Raw genomic sequence first — 19,496 nt, 5'->3', positions numbered from 1 at the left:
CACACATATATAGAGTACGTGTCAACTTCTCGGCCCCGTCGCCCTGTGGAGAGCTCGCCTAGGTTCGCAGCCTCGTCCGAAACTCCACCAAGACTTCTTAAGACTGCGTGTCTCATGGTGAGCTCGCCAAGACACACCAAGGCCAACTTTATTTAAATTCCAAAACTTTGCAGGGGAGTTAAAAGCTTAAGACGTTCCAATCGCTGATTCAGGTTCCGTTCAGGAATTCGTATAAACTTAAATGTTGACAGGTTATGGGAATGTGTTAAACGTAGTAAACCAGCTACTCACTGGAAAACAGATATCAAGTCGTATCAGTGACCGATATATAGGCACATAGAAATAAACCATCACAGCAAATTTGGTTTTATGCTGTCCTCTATGTTTTATCGATGTCCATGCTATGTAATTTCGTTTTCATCATGCTGGTTACGCCTATGTATTCAAGGAAATACCTGGGTTATAGCCGTGGAAAAACAGTCCGGCTATTCCAATAACTGTGTATCAGAGGAAAATAGGTTGCTGTATAATGGTTGGATATAGTGAGATGGTTGACTGCAGTGTAATATCAAACAAGAGCTGGCTGATTATTCTCAAATGTGCATCAAAACCCGACATTTACTTTCTTCAATAACCAATTTATTTTGTATACTACTACATCAACCTCCACCAAATAGAAATACCATTGTATCGTTTAAACTTTGTATACAGTACCCTTCACACCGTATAATTATAGTTATCTTTTAAATTAAGTATCTGCCCTTGCTCAGCAACTACAATAGAAATAAAAAAATATATTATTTTGTTAGATATTAATTCTTATTCTTGTTTTTTATTCGGTGATATAATCGAAAGCTAATTTATAATAATTTTAACATTACCTTCCGGGAATGACCCAGCTATTCCCGAATTTATTTACGTCACTGGTTGTCTTCATCGTTCCATCTGGCATCCTCATTTGCATATCATTATCTGGATTGTCATCAGCGTTGCCCAATAATCCACACACTTTGCCAAACATAGATGCATCAAGGGTTGGCACTGCGCGTCCTTTGCCATTCCACAGTAATGTGAATTTGGAGTCAAGGCTGATTTTCACATGTTCATCATATTTGTCAACCTTTATTCTGCCATTTGTCCAAGGGAAGGGCGAGTCTATTTCATTGCCGTTCACCTATTACCAGAAACACATATAGAATAAGTAAAGCAACCAATATGGACACACGACAGAGCTTGTTTTACCATGCCATAATTTATATTCAAAATTTAATATCAATTCATATTTTCACTGATACTTAGGCTGGATCCATTGGCCACATCTTCAGTGCGATATTTTGATTTGAATTTGCCTTTAAGTTTTACTTGCATTGACATTCTGTCTCGGACTTAGATTTGAACTTCCCTTTGCATTGAGATTTTGAATATAATTTGCATTGATAGTTTGAGTTAGTTACTTTATTAAGTGTTTGACTTGAATAAAATACGTATTTGGTTAGAGAAACGAACAACAATTTGATGAACATGATTAGCTTTTTTCTGTAATTGGATGGATTTATTTCTTGGGCCGTACAAAATATTTATGACATTGTGTTTCACTCAATATTTTTTTTTTACATTTTCTAAATAAAAAAAATAAAATAATGCAAGGTAAAATCTTTGCGAACTGTACGAGATACGTGGATGATCAACATATTATTTTTATGCATATCAATTACTAAAGCCTACTGACTAAAAGTCGTTGCATAAAAGCGTACAGTGACTTACGAGAGAACTCATGTCTGTTGTTAAATAAGATCTATTTTATATGTCATTGTACCCAGGGTGTGTCATGCCTGCAAAAAATTTTCTACATCCGTATTTGTTCCAGATTTTGTAGACTAGCCGAGTATGAATATTTATTTTACATTGACTATTTAATTCTTTAGTGCGGTGGCTTTATTTCTGACGAGACACACGTCGATTGTTCTACAATACCGTTACTGCATAGAGATTGGCACATTTCATCACATGCAAAAGTGATAGTATAGAAACATTTGTAGCTGACGGTGTGTGTTACTATTTTGTAACAAAAACAGCGCGGTAGCCCTAATTATCCAATAAAAATATATTCATTTATATCATATTGTTCACTAATTGCCATCTGTTTTCTACAATTTATTTTTGTATTGATTGTATACTAATATATTCTTTAGATTTGTTATGAAATGAGACTATTTTGTACTGAGCCGTTGATTACCAAGTTTTTTGGCAATAAAAGCTATCATTCATTTATATTGTTATATGGTAATACGTGATATATTTAATAATGTTTGGGAGGTTTTAACCTGTGTAACGTTAATAATGATGATTCCTACTACATGTAGTACAATGTATTTCACTCACATAGACATTTCTACCAATTGTCGTTGTAACCGCATTTCCATCTGCATATACTATTACTTCAGAAACACCAGTTTTGTTTACGGCTTCAACATAGCGATGTCTAACAGCAACAACGAATGTAGGCACGTGTGTACACTCTTGAAACAATACATAAGAACAACCTTCGTGTCCGTCAAACTCAAATTTCACTCCATCAAAATTGTGGTACAGAGGATCGAGAAAAACAACAGTGATAATTCCTAAAAAAAGAAACGGTCATAAACGTTATTGTGGTCCCTACTTGTATGCACAATCCACAATCTGTATGTTATACTTGTATGCAGCATGAATGAAAACGTTTTTTAATGTTGTGTTTATTAGCCTTCAAGATTTCATTAGCTTGGCATTGTAATATTTGCTAACGGTGTATGTTTTGATTATTGAAAATTTTAGATACTCCCGCTAGCAGTGTTATTGATTGCTTCTGAGTAAAGTTTTAATTTACTACTAATGTAACTTAGGTATGTTTCAACAATTTGGTGCCCATACTTTTTTAAAGAACATACACCTCCATGGAAACGTTCATTTCATATTTTGGCTGCAATTATAACATTTATGATTGAATTTCTAGTTTGTTTAATAATGTTTTGGATGATTAATATCGGGGTGTACATTATGTTTAATAAATATTATACTGACGGCTAATTTTATTCATATTGTATTCTAAAAAATCACAGTTTAATTATTAATTTAATTTATTTTGTATAGCATTCTACTACATGCACCATATACGTAATAATTACCTAACATTGCAACGCTGATAACATTTACTATTCGTTTCAGAAATGATTTTCAAGTAGAGTGTGCATTAAATTAAAAATTACTCAAACAACCTGTTAACTGCATTGTGTGTTGTCAGTAGCAAAACTACTGTTGATGACTAATGCGTCTTTAGAAAGCACATATCCCTGCGTGCTAACCCAAACAATGTATCTGTGTCAGCGAATCAACAGTGTACCAGAGCATGGATATAATTATATTGCAATTGCAAATATGTTGGTTGTAACACAGTAAAATGTATCAGTGGTATTAAAAATGTGACAACAACAAAAAAGGTCTAAAAAATACCCATTGTTGACTGACGAGATTGTAAGGAAGGGGAAACAAACACCCCTTCCGAACCATTAAGTAGTGGCAGTCAGAACTTCTTTTTAATTATAATATCAAAACATGACAAATGTAATATTTAGACAGTGGTAACTTCACATGACAGACATCGACAGTATTGTTAGTGCGTAATAAGTGCGTTTATGTTAGTAACAATATTTAGTAATGTTTAAGAACCACGCCTGGTTGATTATTTGCAACGATGCCTACATACGTGAACAAACTAAACTTGACATTCCAGAACCGTTTTCGTATACTTGTTCGTTCATACAGTAATGTTGTTATATGATAACATACATGTGTAACTGATCGATCAATGAGAACGTTGCATTTCATCAATGGGCAGGGTACGATATTATATTGTCGTGTTTCGGAGTCATGTCTATGAAACAATGACAGTACAATAAAAATATATTTAAAATACAACAGACGAAAAACATACATACTGAGGCCAATGTTAACGTCACTCAGATTCATTTTTTTTCTTGCAGATAAAAGTTTATTACTCGCTTTGGTAACACCTGCTTATGTATGGAATTATTCAAGGACAAGGGTTTGTCACAATTGAACATTTAAACAACATTAAAGTCTGGATTATGAAAACAAATTGTTTTGATAAAATGGAATCTTTGATTTTACTGACATAATGTAAGATTTCGCTACTAAATATAGTGTATATTGTTACTCACTTTTGCAGCATACATAAGTACCAGTACATACGCCTCTTTTACCTGGACGTTCCTGAAATGGGTGGCAAGATTGAATTGGAGACAAAATGAAAGGTCGGCATGTTCCACCCGACAAGCCACAAGCCAATTCTAGATGAGACAAAAAAGGTTACGCTTATTATTAACGAGCAGCCACTTTTGGGTATGTACATATGAAACACTGATATAAATATAAGGCTTTTGGCGTCTGACATATCATTCTATCAATATTTGCAATTTGTTGGAAATAACTTTGCGAGAAAATTTGTATAGGTGCAAGAGTCAATCCTAAATATTTAACTTTATACAAATGCATTGAAGATAATCATGTGACCGTATAATAATGTGGTCTGATTTCTGATTCACGGGTGAGGTGTTTTCTGAAAATATATTCAGACCAGAATCGAATTCAAATTAAACTTATAAACGATGTTACAAAACTGCTTTAGGCCCATCAAAGCATAGCTTAAAAGTAAGCACTGACCACATCTTACGTTCTTCTCGTCATATCAAGTAATTGTTATTTTTAATAATTAATTGCTCACTGAAAAAAAGTACTTTTGTCGTTTGGTTAGAGGTTTTAATCATAAGTGGTTATTATCACTTGGTCAGCATGATGCTAAACTCAAGTCTACACATGTGCATGTGATATGTTTTTGAAGTAAAAAATAAAATAAACTTTGTAGTTTATATGTATATTTCCATACTACAATTGATATAATCACACTTTGCAAGTAACCGACAAATTAAGCATTCCAAGACATAATCTAAATTGATATATAAAAGTTATTTTTAGTGAACTGTTTGATTTAAAATGTTTATTTTTTTGATTAAACCGGGAGGGTCGTCACATGCACATGCCCGGGAATGGAGTCCCAAACGACGATAACAACGAATGCCAAAAACGCAAAAAACTCGTGGGTAGTCGCTTGTTTGTAAACAATGACACGCTATGGCCACCTGACGCATGCGCAGGTGACGACTCCCCCGCTTAATATTAAATATAATAATGTTATCTCCAGAATCCCATGTGCATACATGGAGCATTATGAATAATAATTTGTTATTGTTTTAAGAAACGAATTCTATACACAATGATTAAAATCAGCCAGGATCTGAAAAAGATTTTCGGACAATCATCCCAACGTGCAGCTATACTGTTAGCGCATATGCAAATGACAGAACGTTTCAACCCACTTTTGATATAAGTAGCATTTAAATCAAGTCATGATCACCATGATCACTTATTATAGTTGTTTTCTAATATATAATCATGAACCTTTTATATTAAAACAAACAAACTATTTTTGTGTGAATAAATGACACATCAACTCACCACCTAAATCTCTATTATCTTGGATCTCTACAAAGATAAACAGAAATTGTTTAAGTTTATTTACATTATTGTTATTGTTATTGTTTTAGTATTAGAGTTTTATTCAAAAGCAATAAAAACAAACAAAACAGTTCATTGACAATGATTGGACATATATTCACATAAATATCACATGTATATTTTTCAAGCCCATGATGCAATATGCTTACTTACAGTTATTAACAAACTTTAAATGTAAACGCATATAACGATCAAACTTTTAAGTTTAGCGGAAACAATGTAAAACATGTTGAGCCTGAATCTATCATAATAAATAAGCATATACGTTGAATTGTTCAACTGCGAAATGAAACCCGAATGGAAGACAGTACAATAAATTCAGCAGTAGCAGATTTAAATTTGTTTTCACGATTATAAAATAAAGGGAATTCAAGCAGAATTGATTCACCCCCAAATAAGTACTTCTATTTTGTCGAAAAAAAAAAAACATTAACTTACTGACATCTTTTGGTGAGGTCCATAATGATTTTGCCTCCTGCAAGAATAACAGCAGAACTACATTATTTGAATAATAAATTGGAAGTCATGTTTTTGAAAAAAGCGTAGAGTAAGACACGTTTTATGAGTACAGCTACGTCAGTATCTATTTTACAAACGGTAGATATTTGATTGTACACAAACCCTGTTAGGTTGAGGCAGTGTTGATCCTGTTGCTGATACAACAAGGGCAGCTGATATTGAGATATATACAGCAATTAACATCTGAAATACAATCATCATAAATAACTTGAATAACATTGTATGTAAAACAACCAAAACAAAACAGTAAACGACAAACCGAACACTAATACAGGTCATAGATGAGCCTGCATATAATCTGAAGACACAAAAAAATATTTAATTACAAGTACAGCTACTGAATATTGTGATGATAATACAATAAACAATGATGACTATACGAATGAGCAATATATTGTTCTATGTATTACTTCTTAAGCTAAATTAAAGGTTCGATATTAAACAATACATCAACGACTGAGATACATATAATATAGATACTAATAGATATAAATATTATATATACATATACAACAGGTTATTATTTCATTTGAGATGAGTATGGGTTCAAATGTGGGACAGCACCAAAAAACACTTTCAACTACTCGGGTTCTAGAAAAGTATGTTTTTAAAATAACGCGTGTTTTCCATAAAGTAAACATGCTTTGCTTATTACAATTAAATTAGTGTCTCTTCAACAAACCACAATGTATAGCTATCGACAATGGCTAACCACAGCCATCAATTTGCGTTATAAATGTTTGTTGTAAATGTTGTAAACGATTTATGTATTCCTTCGGCCGTGTATTTTTTAGATAATAATTAGTATATGATTTTCTACTTATTTCAACAATCTAATATGTGAGAATCTGCTAGTGACACTATTGCTGAAACTGGTATCTCAGACACAACACGTTCAGTGCATAAGTGCGTTTGTAAAATTTTATCACTCGTCGGCATATATTTGAGCCCAGGTAAGTATTGGGGATCTATATATCCCTGGTAGTAGGAAACATATGTATTCTATTATTTAAACTAGCTTGCTACATTCATTTATCTATGAATGTTTTATTGAGGAATTAAGCTAACTAAAATAATTCTTAGTCACTTAAATACAATGTCGCATTAGAAACGAAAAATAACCTGAGTGAGAATTGCAGGGTGAACTGATCAGCATTTAAACATACATTGAGCTTACATTAAATATAATAATAACGTAACTATAGCACAACACAATATGAAGAAGAGTACAGAAACAACTTAATGACTAAACGAATTGTGAAGAACTTTCTGGATTACATGAAAAAAATAAATAGCAATCTTCGGCAGCTATCATCATTTTCAAACATTACATTATTTATAGTTATGAAAATTATTTTATAACTATTAGTCCGATCATTTATAAAATACTAGGTTGCCGCCAAAACTAAAAAAACGGCCACTAAATCTATTATAATTTCAACATATACCGATATACGAATAAAAAAATATTAGGATTTATAAACACTTTGTCTTGCTTACCAAGGATTAAATTTGTATACTATGTGTAGAACTTGTCATTCCGTACACCACACAATACACATAAACGCAAAGGAAAATTACTGACAGAGCCTTGACAAAATAGCAGCAACGAAGAAATCAAAACCATGGTCGTCGATATTAACATAACTGCTGGCGATGAATATGTGCATGTGAATGGACGTGATGTAGTTACAGTGAGTCGTTAGTCAGTTACTACACCACAAGTGCAAATAAACTATAATGATATTGAATTTCCCGAATGTCGGCGACGAGTGGAACAAAACCTGCACTTCGTCATCATGAAGTTGGGAGAAATGGGAGTCCATCTACGAACAAAACACCATATTGGTAGATTTTGCAACATATATGTGACAATAAAATCTTAAACACTTTTTGTAACGTAAATAACAATAGTAGGTTTGTATCAGTATTCTCTGAAACTCAGTTTATATGGACGCAGAAATCAATTTGCAAAATAAATGATCATCGACATGTGAAATCTTATTTCTTTCAAATGGCATTTTATTTTTCGTTCCAACAAGTTTGATAACTGAGCTTGGATCCCCGCTTCTCTCTTCACTTCAAATGAAGGTGTTTTGCTGGCTACAAGGTCTATTTAAATTGTTGGTGATGTGATGTGTGACATAGAGGATGTGACACGTGTGTTCGCAACTAACCACGTGTCTCTGTATATGGAAGCTATATCATCTGCATTATTATAGAAGTTTTTTTCAGTGAAATTGAGAAATGTAAAGGAGCACAATGCTACAAACTTGGGATTGCAGGTAAATGTTGGACACGTAGTTGCCCGATATGAATTAATAATATAACCGCACCAATATAACAATTAGAGAAAAAAATAGCTAACAATTTGTTATCCACTAACTTTAAAGAACTTTATAGAAGCCATGCTGTTGTTGAACACAGAACCCTAATGTTTAAGAAATATCAGTATTAGTAAATTTAACCCTGATTTTTGGTGTGTGATATAATTCATCTTTTCATTTATAAAATACAGGAGTCCAAACGTTTTTATTGGGAACAGTAACATATATCTATCGCGCAAAATAAAGCGATAAATTAGTCAGCTTTAATATTTTTTTTAAATCCAGCATTTAGATCAAAATTCAGTAAAATACAACCTGAAACACAAGATGTACAGTATATATGCGCTATATGTAATGCATTCAGTGCCATTGAACCAACATTGAAATAGAATGCATTAATACAACAAGCTTATCATACCTTGCAACTGCACGTACGAACAGGTGACAGAGTAAACGATGGTGATGTTGATTGAGTGTCGGAATGCAGTCAAATAATGGTGTATGTATCATTCAGAACTAGTGTTTATATACACTTTGAGATAAGTTAATCCATTATTAATTAATGGCACCGGATATCAAATTATTATTGCTGAATATTTGATGTGAAAATCTAGGACACGACGAAAGTGGCAATTTGAGTATCTCGAGTAATATTGATCCGATTATGAAGAGTGACTATGCACATAACTTGCATTCTTGTGCACCACAAAAAGATGTTGGTGGAATGGATGGCAAATATCTAAATCGGCGAGCGTACGGGCGTCGGGAAACAAAACCTGTATCGTGCCATGATAATATTGGGAGAAATTGAAACAGGAATTAATGTACAAAATAATCACCAAATTTTTTTTATTTCAAATCGAATTTTTCACGACACAAAACTTCGATGACTGAGTTTGGGTCCTTCCTCTCTGTTTAGATCTGACATTATATTAATATATTGAAAAGAAGCAATATTATAGATATAATTGAAAAGGCTACGAATCGGCTTATGTTAGTATTCGCCGAAACAAAGTTTAAATTGATGCATATCCATAAACTAATAATTCAATGAACAACATGTAGTATAGATGAATTTAGTTAATTGACGTTTCGCTTTTTTTAACATGTCATGCAAGCTTACGAGCTTCAAGCTCTCTAGTAATCTAAGGGTTAAATTAGATGTGTGGATAGGATTAGAGAATTGAAAATTCGAACAGCAGCGTATTTTCTTAATACAACACATTGTACTGTGAATAAGGTTCAGATTTGTATAGCAAATCTTGTCTTTTGTCTGTTTGCACTAAATCTGAAATAAAAGTTACACTACATGACTTGCTGAAAAAGTTCACATATATAACTAATTTAAATTGTGTTATGTTGATTAAAACAAATATATACTTAATGTAACTTTAATAATGTGTCTTTGCGACGAGAAATGCCTAATATTTTGAATGAACCTAATATTAAACTAAAAGCTACATGTTGATATAAATACATGAGAAAATATTCTCAATGAGCAATGATACAGGCATGTGTGCATTAACTTCAAACAAAACACGATATTTAGATAGATGTATGAGTGCTTCACAATCCAATTAGTTTAATCCACGTCAGGTGACACTGCAATTCTTAGTAATGATGACATACACGATTTAGATAGATGCATAGGTGATTCAAATCTAATTAATTTAATCCACGTCAGGTGACACTGCAATTCCTAGTAATCATGAGATACCACGATTTAGATAGATGCATAAGTGATTCACAATCTAATTAGTTTAATCCACATCAGGTGACACTGCAATTCCTAGTAATGACATAATATTGAATCCCTGACACCTGGCGGCCATTCATTTTTCCACGCGTGTATCAAATAAACAAGATGGAATTATGGCAAAACGTCATGTTTCATCTTTGAAATTTACACTTAGACTATGAAAAATATCCATATTTAATTCTTCAAGTAATAAAGCCACAGTGGTTTTATTGCATTTAAGTTACCCCTACATCTGCCCTACATACTGTGGCTATTCATTTGTTTATTCTCATTATCACAGTTATTATCATTATCACTTTCAAAATACGAGCTTAATATATTAAATTGAACTGAGGGCGTGCTACGACAAATTGAAAATTGGAATATTGGAGTTAAATTTCATTATTCCATTATTTCATCTGGGTCTGTTGTCTGTTGTCAAGCTAAACAAAAAAAATGCGAGATTTGATACAAGGTAGCAACCAGACACAAGACAGTTGAAAACTGAAAAGGTCTAATTGCTTGCCGTCGCGAAGCGCGTGTTCTAATTTCAAGTAAATAAACAATGTATTTTACACGCGTTGTATACGTCGATATGTGTCCCATATCGAACAGGACGCGGCACGACGACCCGACCTAGTTTCGACGTATACGCAAAGGGACCGACATATATGATGGCAGTCAAAACATTGTGGGGCTAGGGATCAACCAACATCATTTCAAAATGTCATGCTAACTTGCCACGGCATTTCCTAACTATGACGTTAGATTCCGCCCTGAAGTTTAATATCAAGTATATTCAATCATTTGTTAGTGAAGGGACTATTACGGGCGGGCGAGCTTCGTACTGTTGTGTGCGCTGTTTCGTCCTGTGGCAGTGCAAGTCATGTCGACATATTTCAACTTCAAGCCAATAGAAAATGCCGTAATATTAGAGGTGTGGCTTAAATGACATTCTACTAATTGTTCACCCAATGTAGATGACCTTTTCCGTTTTCAGCTGGCTTGGATCTCTGTCCGGTTCCCCCACAGAGAATGTTTTCATGTCAAAGGGCCGGATACGACAATGCTACCTTGTATCAAATCTCGCAGGTTGTTTCTTGTCTAGCTTGAAACCAGGCCAAGGCCCAGATGAAATAATGAAATTTGACTCCAATATTCCAATTTTTAATTTTTCGTAGTACGCCCTCAGTCTAATTTAGTACATTAAGCTCGTATTTTGAACGTTTAACTGTGATAATGAAACAAGTGACAAAACAGCTACATATTTAATTTTTTTTTGGGGGGGGGCTATTTTTCACTAAATCCTTTATAGGGCAAATCATCGTGTTTCGTGATACAGTTACTATTCATGAAGTAGGTAGTCTATATGCGAAGGATTCTATATTGCCTATATATTCTATATAGGATTCAAAATTAAAACATTAAAACCAAAAACGCTGCAATGACACACTCCCAAACAATATACCCGAAGTCAGGTGCACCTCAACACATTATTCCATATTAATATGCAGCCTGAATAGTCTCTTTAAATGAGGATTCAGATAATATGTTAAATGATGTATGTTCGAGTCGTTGAAACTGAATAATTTTACCAGGCTTGTATTGGTATTGATCAAAACACGATTAAAATAATTGAATGAGTTATTCACAATGATTTATTCTATAACATGTGTCACCACAAGGCCGTATCATGTCACTCTACATCCATATGTACAGCCAAAACAATACGTGTTAACTCAATATACACTGAATTCAGGTTATATTCTGATTAGTTCCCCCAAAGATAAGCAAGTCGTTCAGACGAGGAACTCCTAATATTGACTTAAACTAATATTGAACGTCATGTTCACTAATTCAATACATGGGATTTAATGCAATAATACATGTTCGTGTTGATTCCCATCTCGACAAGATTTGGATAGATGCATGATTGATTCACAAACTAATTGGTTTAATTCGCAGCATGTTACACTCTAATTCTTAGTAATGATCAAAGTATTGACCATAATTTCACCTTTTAGCGTAAAACACTCACAGCATTGCTTGCTATTGTGCTTGTAATTAATATAGTATTTGCAGACTTGAGAAATATACTACTGTTCACACATGACACTGGTAGATGTTTCTCCTACTTACAGAAACAAATTATTCTGTTATGTCATCTATAAATTAAACACTGCTTTAATGAATTACACCAAGATTAGATAAATCTAGTTGTCAATTTTATTTGAATTTGAGCAAGAGGATTAAAGAATATTGTTTTCTACAAATATAATATTAGCAACTATAAAGTATAGATTTTGTAATCTACCTGGCTCATAGACTTTGACAAAAACAATGGAATGTTTGTCCTTTGTAAACGTGAGTGCATTTTGATGCCAATGCAACCAATTGACCACATAGATACGCACAGCAATTGTGAAGCGAGAACTCGAACTTCTACACTCAATGGAATGAATAAATATTTCCATGATAAACATATAGCGTGTTCAGGTGAACCTGGGAAGCCTGCACACATGATTGACCGCCCTACTCGCGCTATCTGACCCGGTCAACTACAGTGCATTCAACCGTCCCCTTTAAATTGAGAGAATTCCTTCTTACACGATCTTGATCGGGCGTCCCAGTTTTAATAATGAAGTTAAGTCCATATGTACAAAAATAACAAAAAATAACACTTTTTCTTTCGTTGGAAATTTACCACAACTATTCAGGCCACAGAATAAATCAAATGTTTTATTTAGTCAAGCCCCACTTCAATTTTGACTACTATACATGGTATCAACAACATTTTCTATTGATAAAGTGATTACTTGTGGTGAAGTAATTCACTGAAGATGATGGCAGACTTTTACACTAAAAGGTGAAATTTTAGTCAGATACATTGATCATTACTATGGATTAAAGTGTAATCTGTTGTGGATTAAATCAATCTAAATCTTGTTTCATCGAAATTTAACACCAACTTTCGTGTATCATTGAACTCACTTCCATTTTTATTTACATGTTCATACTTCCATGCTAATTTTATAAGCATTAATTTATTGTTATTTAACAGGTTTCACTTCTTTATTTATTTATATCAAACATTATTTGTGAATGTTGCGCTTTTCCCCTGTTTATTTCCTTGATATTTCATTATATAAACATTTAAAGTTTATGACATAAAATCATTAGATATCCTTACATGAGATGTAATATCTGGTGAACTTTATACAAAAATGCTGTCAGTTTTTAATAGCAAGCTTTCTTTAACGGTAAATAACATATCGCTTTTGTCTCTATGTTTTTACCGCCAGGTTTCTGCCTTTACAAATTAAAGTTTAAAAGAATAAATGATGCAAATACGGGTTGATCGCATAACATTTGAATGCTGGGTCAACCAGAAAAAAAACAAAGAAATAAACAATGTCCCCATGACCATTGATCAATTTACATTTATTTATTACCTTTATCATTTATTTCGCTTTTTTTCAAAAAGAACAAATACAAATAATATCAATAATCTGATCAGCTTCTTAAATCATTATTTTTATACAAAAATACAAAATACACTGAATGTTGTTTTTCTACATGACAAAGTAATATTATTCGCATTTACCAATACACTTTTGCGAACCATTATTCAGGCTTGAGCAAATATTTCACGAGAACGCCACCAACGATAATGTATACCAAAACATTAAAACTAGTTACGTCCCCTTGCATACAATACAGCATACAAAACTAAATTGGAACAAGTTTGTTGGTGGCTAAAATTTTAGCAAATTGCAATAATCTTATATATATATATGTATTTTAATATATGTATTCTATATTTTGTATATCGCAATGTGATATGTGTTACAACAGTTTCTACATAATCAAAAATTCATTTATTTTCGATGCATTTGTAGAAAGATATATTGAATGAGTGGACTTTCCAAAGTAGTTCAGTGAAGTTATTAACGTAGGAATATAATATATTTGACTCCCATGTGCGAAGCACAAAATGGGAGTCTTTGCAGTTAGTGTGTCTGTATGTGTGTGTGTATGTGTGTATGTGTGTACTTGGATTGCTATATGTTGCGAGGACAAAAATACAGATATATAGCTACTTCCGAGGACATACACACCTTCCGAGGACCTTTTTCATAGTCCTCGGAAAACATAATTTATATTAATAGTTAATTCGATTATTAATACGTTTTGCGTAGCTTAGGTTTAGTATCGGGGGAAGGTATGGTTCACGTTATATTAATATTAATATAATTATACCATACCTTACCCCGATACTAAACCTAAGCTTCGCAAACATTTCTATGTTCAGTCACGGGATATTCAACTCTTGTTTAATTAAACTTAATTAAAATGCAATTCTCCATTGTATTGCATTGTAATTGGGTTTAATTAAACTCCAATTAAAACGCAACCCTATATAGGAACGCGTTTTAATCGAGTTCATATCGCAACTATATTAAAAGTTAATTCAACTATATTAAAAGTTAATCCAATGGAGTCCTCGGAACATATTGCAATACAAGTATGTGTGTATGTGTGTGTGTGTGTGTGTATGTGTGTCCGACTGTTCCACTGCTATCTCAAGAACCATACATCGGTTTTTGATGAAACTTGGTGCATAGATGCTCTGGGCCAATGCGCAGATTTGATTAGGTTTTGGTAAAAATCCATGCTCGTTAATTACCTAATTTGCATGATAATTAGCTAATTTTTAGCTGTTCTATGACTGTTCCACTGATATCTAAAGAACCACTCATTGGATTTTGATGAAACTTGGTACATAGATGCTCTGAACATATGCGCAGATTTGATTAATTTTTGGTAAAAATTCGTGCATATTAATTACCTAATTTGCATGATAATTAGCTATTTTTTAGTGGTTCCATGACTGTTCCACTGATATCTAAACAACCACTCATTGGATTTCGATGAAACTTGGTACATAGATGCTCTGAACTAATGCTAGGTTTTGATTAGTTTTTGGTAATAATCCGTGGATACTAATTACCTAATTTGCATAATGATTAGTCAATTTTCGGTTTTTCCACTGATATCTCAAGTACTAATCATCACATTTCAATGAAACTTGGTACATAGATGTCATACGACACTGCACAGACCTGATAGTTTTTATGGTAATATCAGTACATATTAATTACCTAATTTGCATAATTAATTAATTTTCAGCATTTGATATAAGTAGTTAGCATTACATTTCAATGAAACTTGGTACTTACATACTCAAGGACTATGCAGAGATCGATTGTTTTCGATAAATATTTGTGCATATTAATCACCTAATTTGCATAATTAGTTAATTTTCAGCTTTTCCACGGGTATCTCAAGTACTAATCATCGCATTTCAATGAAACTTGGTACATAGATCCTTTAGGACTATGCAGAGACCTGATTAGTTTTAGGGTAAATAATTGTGCATATTTATTACCTAATTTGCATGATTAATTTTCAGCTTTTCTACTGATATCTAAAGTACTAATCATCACATTTCAATGAATCTAGAATTATGCAGACCCAATTAGTTTCCGGTAAATATTTGTGCATATAAATCACCCAATTTGCATAATTAACCAACTTTCACACTGATATCTCAGGTACTATACATCACATATCAATGAATGTACATGAATGCTGTAGGACAATAGACAGACCTGAATAATTGTGGGTTAAAATCTGTACATATTAATTACCTAATTTGCATAATTAACCAATTTTAAGCTTTCACACTGATATCTAAAGCACCGTAAAAACTCCAAAATTTCGACCGGTTTTAAATAATTGGTGTTAGAAATGTGACGTGTTTTTAGAGTCAAAATTAAGGTGCATTTTCGGTCGGTCGAAATTTTCAGAATAGAAATCAGCAAAAAAAATGGGGATGATAGACAGTGTGCTTCATTAGTTTTTAAAAAATGCAATGTCCGTCAATTGACGTAAACTTCCTCATGTTTCACGGTAAAAGCAAAGGTCGTGGCCGAGTTGTAACTCAAAATCTAAACAAAGTCATCAATCAGTGAGTATTATGACAAGCAAAACAAAACATCAAGACGCGGAGAAGAGGTCAGCACAAAACTAATAGGTCAAAAGACAAAGCTGTCTCGCACTACCTAGGAAAACTTGCGTATGTTCGAAGTACAGGTACCCATTGGACAAAAGATACATGGAAGTTTAGCAAACGATCTCCCCGACCCAGTGCAATGTATCCGGTTAGAATCAAAGCTCACGTGTCCCTTATTTGAGGGACCAAATTCTGCCGTAAATTCGCCCTTGGATTAAAAAATAAAATGGGATTTAAGAAAATAAAATGGGACTTTTAAGGTGTATTTTGGCGTCATTTTTCGGACATTTCAATCAATCCTGCCGGCTAAAATAGAGTCTAAGTTTTACCGTAGTCATTGACGTCTGTCTATTCATACACGTGTATGATTTTTATCGTGACTAGCGTGAGCGGGTAAGCTTCCTTTCGAGAATGAGCTGTTATCACTGTGAACAATGTTAAATTATTCTTCAGATGACCAGTTTATTTTTTAAAAACAACTAATTTTTTTTATTTAAAAAAAATCATGCCGTTTTCGCATCAAAATCCAAGCCAAAATATCGTACTACAACATCAATCTCTTCCGCATTGCGTTCAATAACATTAACATATTTAAATAAGCTATGGTAATTTGAACACGTTGGCATCATCCAGCTTTTTGATTGGTTAATTAGCGATTTGACCTATTTGACCTAAGAGAACATGGCGGATATCCTACAGCATCAAACGTTTATACGAGACCAGAATCATTCGCTTACGATGAAACTAAGTTGACTTTTATTTGTATTTCATAACCATTCAACACATTTATTTTGTGTACATTATTATAATCACTACTGAGTACAGTAATAATCAACAATTCAGAAACGCAGCATGCCGAGGTTTTTGTGTTCGTTTTTATTTGAAACTTCGTTTATTTAGAATATATTTTCGTTACCAATAAAATAAAAATCTCTCAGTCAATCAGAAACCCGGATTCATGCCTTTGAGGAAGGTCCCGTTTGAACGCTCACATCGGTTTTTGTTTCGTTTGGGGGAAAACTAAAACTGGTCGCAATTTTCGAATAAGAATGAGTCGGCAATTTTTAGTGGAGTCGAAAATTTGGAGGTAAATAAAACACCGAAACCCGGCAAATAAATAGGCGGACGATTTTTTAGAGGGGTCGAAGTTTTGGAGTTTTCACGGTACTAATTATTCCATTTCAATGAAACTTAGTACAAAGATGCTCTAGGACAATGTACAAACCTAATTAGTTTGGGGTAAAAATCTGTTCATATTAATTCCCTAATAAGCATAATAATTCATAATTTTTTGGTTCTAATCACATTTCAATTAAACTTGGAGACATAGATTTTCTGTTATATTGCGCAGACCTCATTTGTTTTACACTCAAATCTGGTCATATTAATTTTCTGATTTGCTTAATTACTTTTCAGCTAAGTAATTTCGAATTATATTTAATGTGTCTCCAATACTCTCAGCACATGGGAGTTCTTTCTAAGCTTTCTTTGATTTAAACTTTCAAATTAGAAATGTAAAATTTAATCTAACTCTATGGCATATCAGTAATAACATTGGTTAGGTCCAAGATATACCATGAAGGTTTTAAGATTGGTCCTAGGTATGCAATTAGTTGCCCTCGTTTAAACATGAACATATAAGAAGTACACCTTAATTCTGTAAATTTCCATCAGTTGCGAATGATGAAAAGTATTACCCTAGATTTTCTTCAGTGCATATGGATATTCTCTCCAGTTTAAAGTTATGGAATAACTTTTATGTTCATCTCTAATAGACTGAACCATTTTCATTTTTTTTTTGAAGATTTCCGAGTTTACTAAGAAGCGACAAATTCTTTGTTGAAAACGAGTACTAATAATTTAATATGCAAACCAATTGGAGATGTTGTATGGTCAAAATGGTTCCACGTCGTGCCTGACGATAGACAGTATTCCAGGGATTTTATAAGAGCGGTAAAATATGTGACTTATTTTTAAACTTCTGGTTTAATAAATATGCTTTGAATTGAATATAAGCGTCTTGGTCATATGCTTTCATATAGGTGCTCGGAAAACCCACTGTCCTAATGACCAAGGATTAATTTACATCTTCTGGATAAAATTTAAATAGTTTCAGACGGCAGTGATGTTTCCGTACATGTTCACTAACTGTTGTGGTAGCTAAATATTCAATTTGTACCCCGTTATCTACGATATATTTGAAGATTTTTGTTTTCAAAAACCTGTTCAGTCAATGTGTGTCAGATTAATTTTTTTGCAATTCATATGCATTTTATAATGTTCTAATTCCCTATTATTTGGAATTTGATACTTATTTAAAGGTGCCCAAAAATAAACCAAAAATACTTGCGAAGCTTGATAGATCTCAAGTTTGATACAGAATAAATGATATTTCAATGTGTCAGAGATTCATTATTTGTGTAGTTCATAGTCATAATGTTCTATTTTTTTATTATATAATATATGCTTGAACAATTTGACATTATGGTGTATGTATGTAAAACTATAGAAGATATATTCATCATTTAAAAGGTGTACTTTCCCTCTTTCTGTCCCTAAATCTGTAAGCATATTTGATAAAAATAACGGTGTATATCATTGTTTCAAATATCCCATGCTATAAGTGAATAATATTAAGTGATTTTGCTTAACTGATCGGGAGGCCATATTTGATTTAAATTAAATTAAAATGAAATTGATCATTTAGAATTTGTATGAGGGTAATAGCAATGATAAACTGTATTTTTCTACATATGTACCCTATTTAACTTAATAAACCTTCTAGTGGCCAATAGAATATTCATGTCGAATTTGGGAGATTTGTTTTTATAGTACGTAAATGGTTTTGGTATCTACATTTTCACACCACTTGAGCACGCAGTTCATTAGCACAGATTGCATCAGCAATTTCAGACCATGTAGAGGTAATTTCATATGGTGGCAAGTGATCTTTTATTATGATAAAAAATACATTCATTAGGCCTAAACAGTATGCTTATTTGCTAGGATATTTCGGCGATAAAAAATAATAAGAAATCTGATTAAGTAAGGGAAAAAGTGGACTTCTTTTTTTCCTACATAAAGGATACTTGTCAAAACAAGTGACAAAACAGCTACATATTTATTTATTTTGTGGCCATTTTTTCACTAAATTCAATATATGGCAAATCATTGTGTGACGTGATACAGTTACAATTCATTAATT

The 19,496-nt window shown here is 32.9% G+C and overlaps 1 protein-coding gene across 1 annotated transcript; it reads right to left on the bottom strand.

The window, feature by feature from the left end:
- Positions 1-617: 617 nt before the first annotated feature.
- On the bottom strand, positions 618-8,560 carry LOC144344947 (BMP-binding endothelial regulator protein-like). Its single transcript, XM_085498827.1, has 8 exons — positions 8,537-8,560; positions 6,253-6,333; positions 6,070-6,106; positions 5,572-5,598; positions 4,218-4,346; positions 2,383-2,621; positions 882-1,174; positions 618-773 (listed from the first exon to the last, which is right to left on the bottom strand). Exons 1-8 carry the CDS (start codon positions 8,558-8,560, stop codon positions 767-769), a joined length of 837 nt encoding a protein of 278 aa, XP_085354953.1. The 3' UTR covers positions 618-766.
- Between the last annotated feature and the right edge of the window lie 10,936 nt (positions 8,561-19,496).

This window comes from Saccoglossus kowalevskii, chromosome 5 (assembly GCF_978046115.1).
Source record: "Saccoglossus kowalevskii chromosome 5, keSacKowa6.1, whole genome shotgun sequence".
NCBI classification, from domain to species: Eukaryota; Metazoa; Hemichordata; class Enteropneusta; family Harrimaniidae; genus Saccoglossus; species Saccoglossus kowalevskii.
Note: the sequence above shows the minus strand (reverse complement) of the source record. Positions and strands in the feature narration are given on the sequence as shown.

Excerpts from the sequence above, each read along its gene's own strand:
- LOC144344947 (XM_085498827.1), bottom strand. The coding sequence starts at position 8,560 with ATGGCTTCTATAAAGTTCTTTAAA. Across the intron at positions 4,347-5,571 it reads AGATAATAGAGATTTAGGTG|AATTGGCTTGTGGCTTGTCG; the intron begins GTGAGTTGATGT and ends TGTCTCATCTAG. Across the intron at positions 2,622-4,217 it reads TACTTATGTATGCTGCAAAA|GAATTATCACTGTTGTTTTT; the intron begins GTGAGTAACAAT and ends TTCTTTTTTTAG.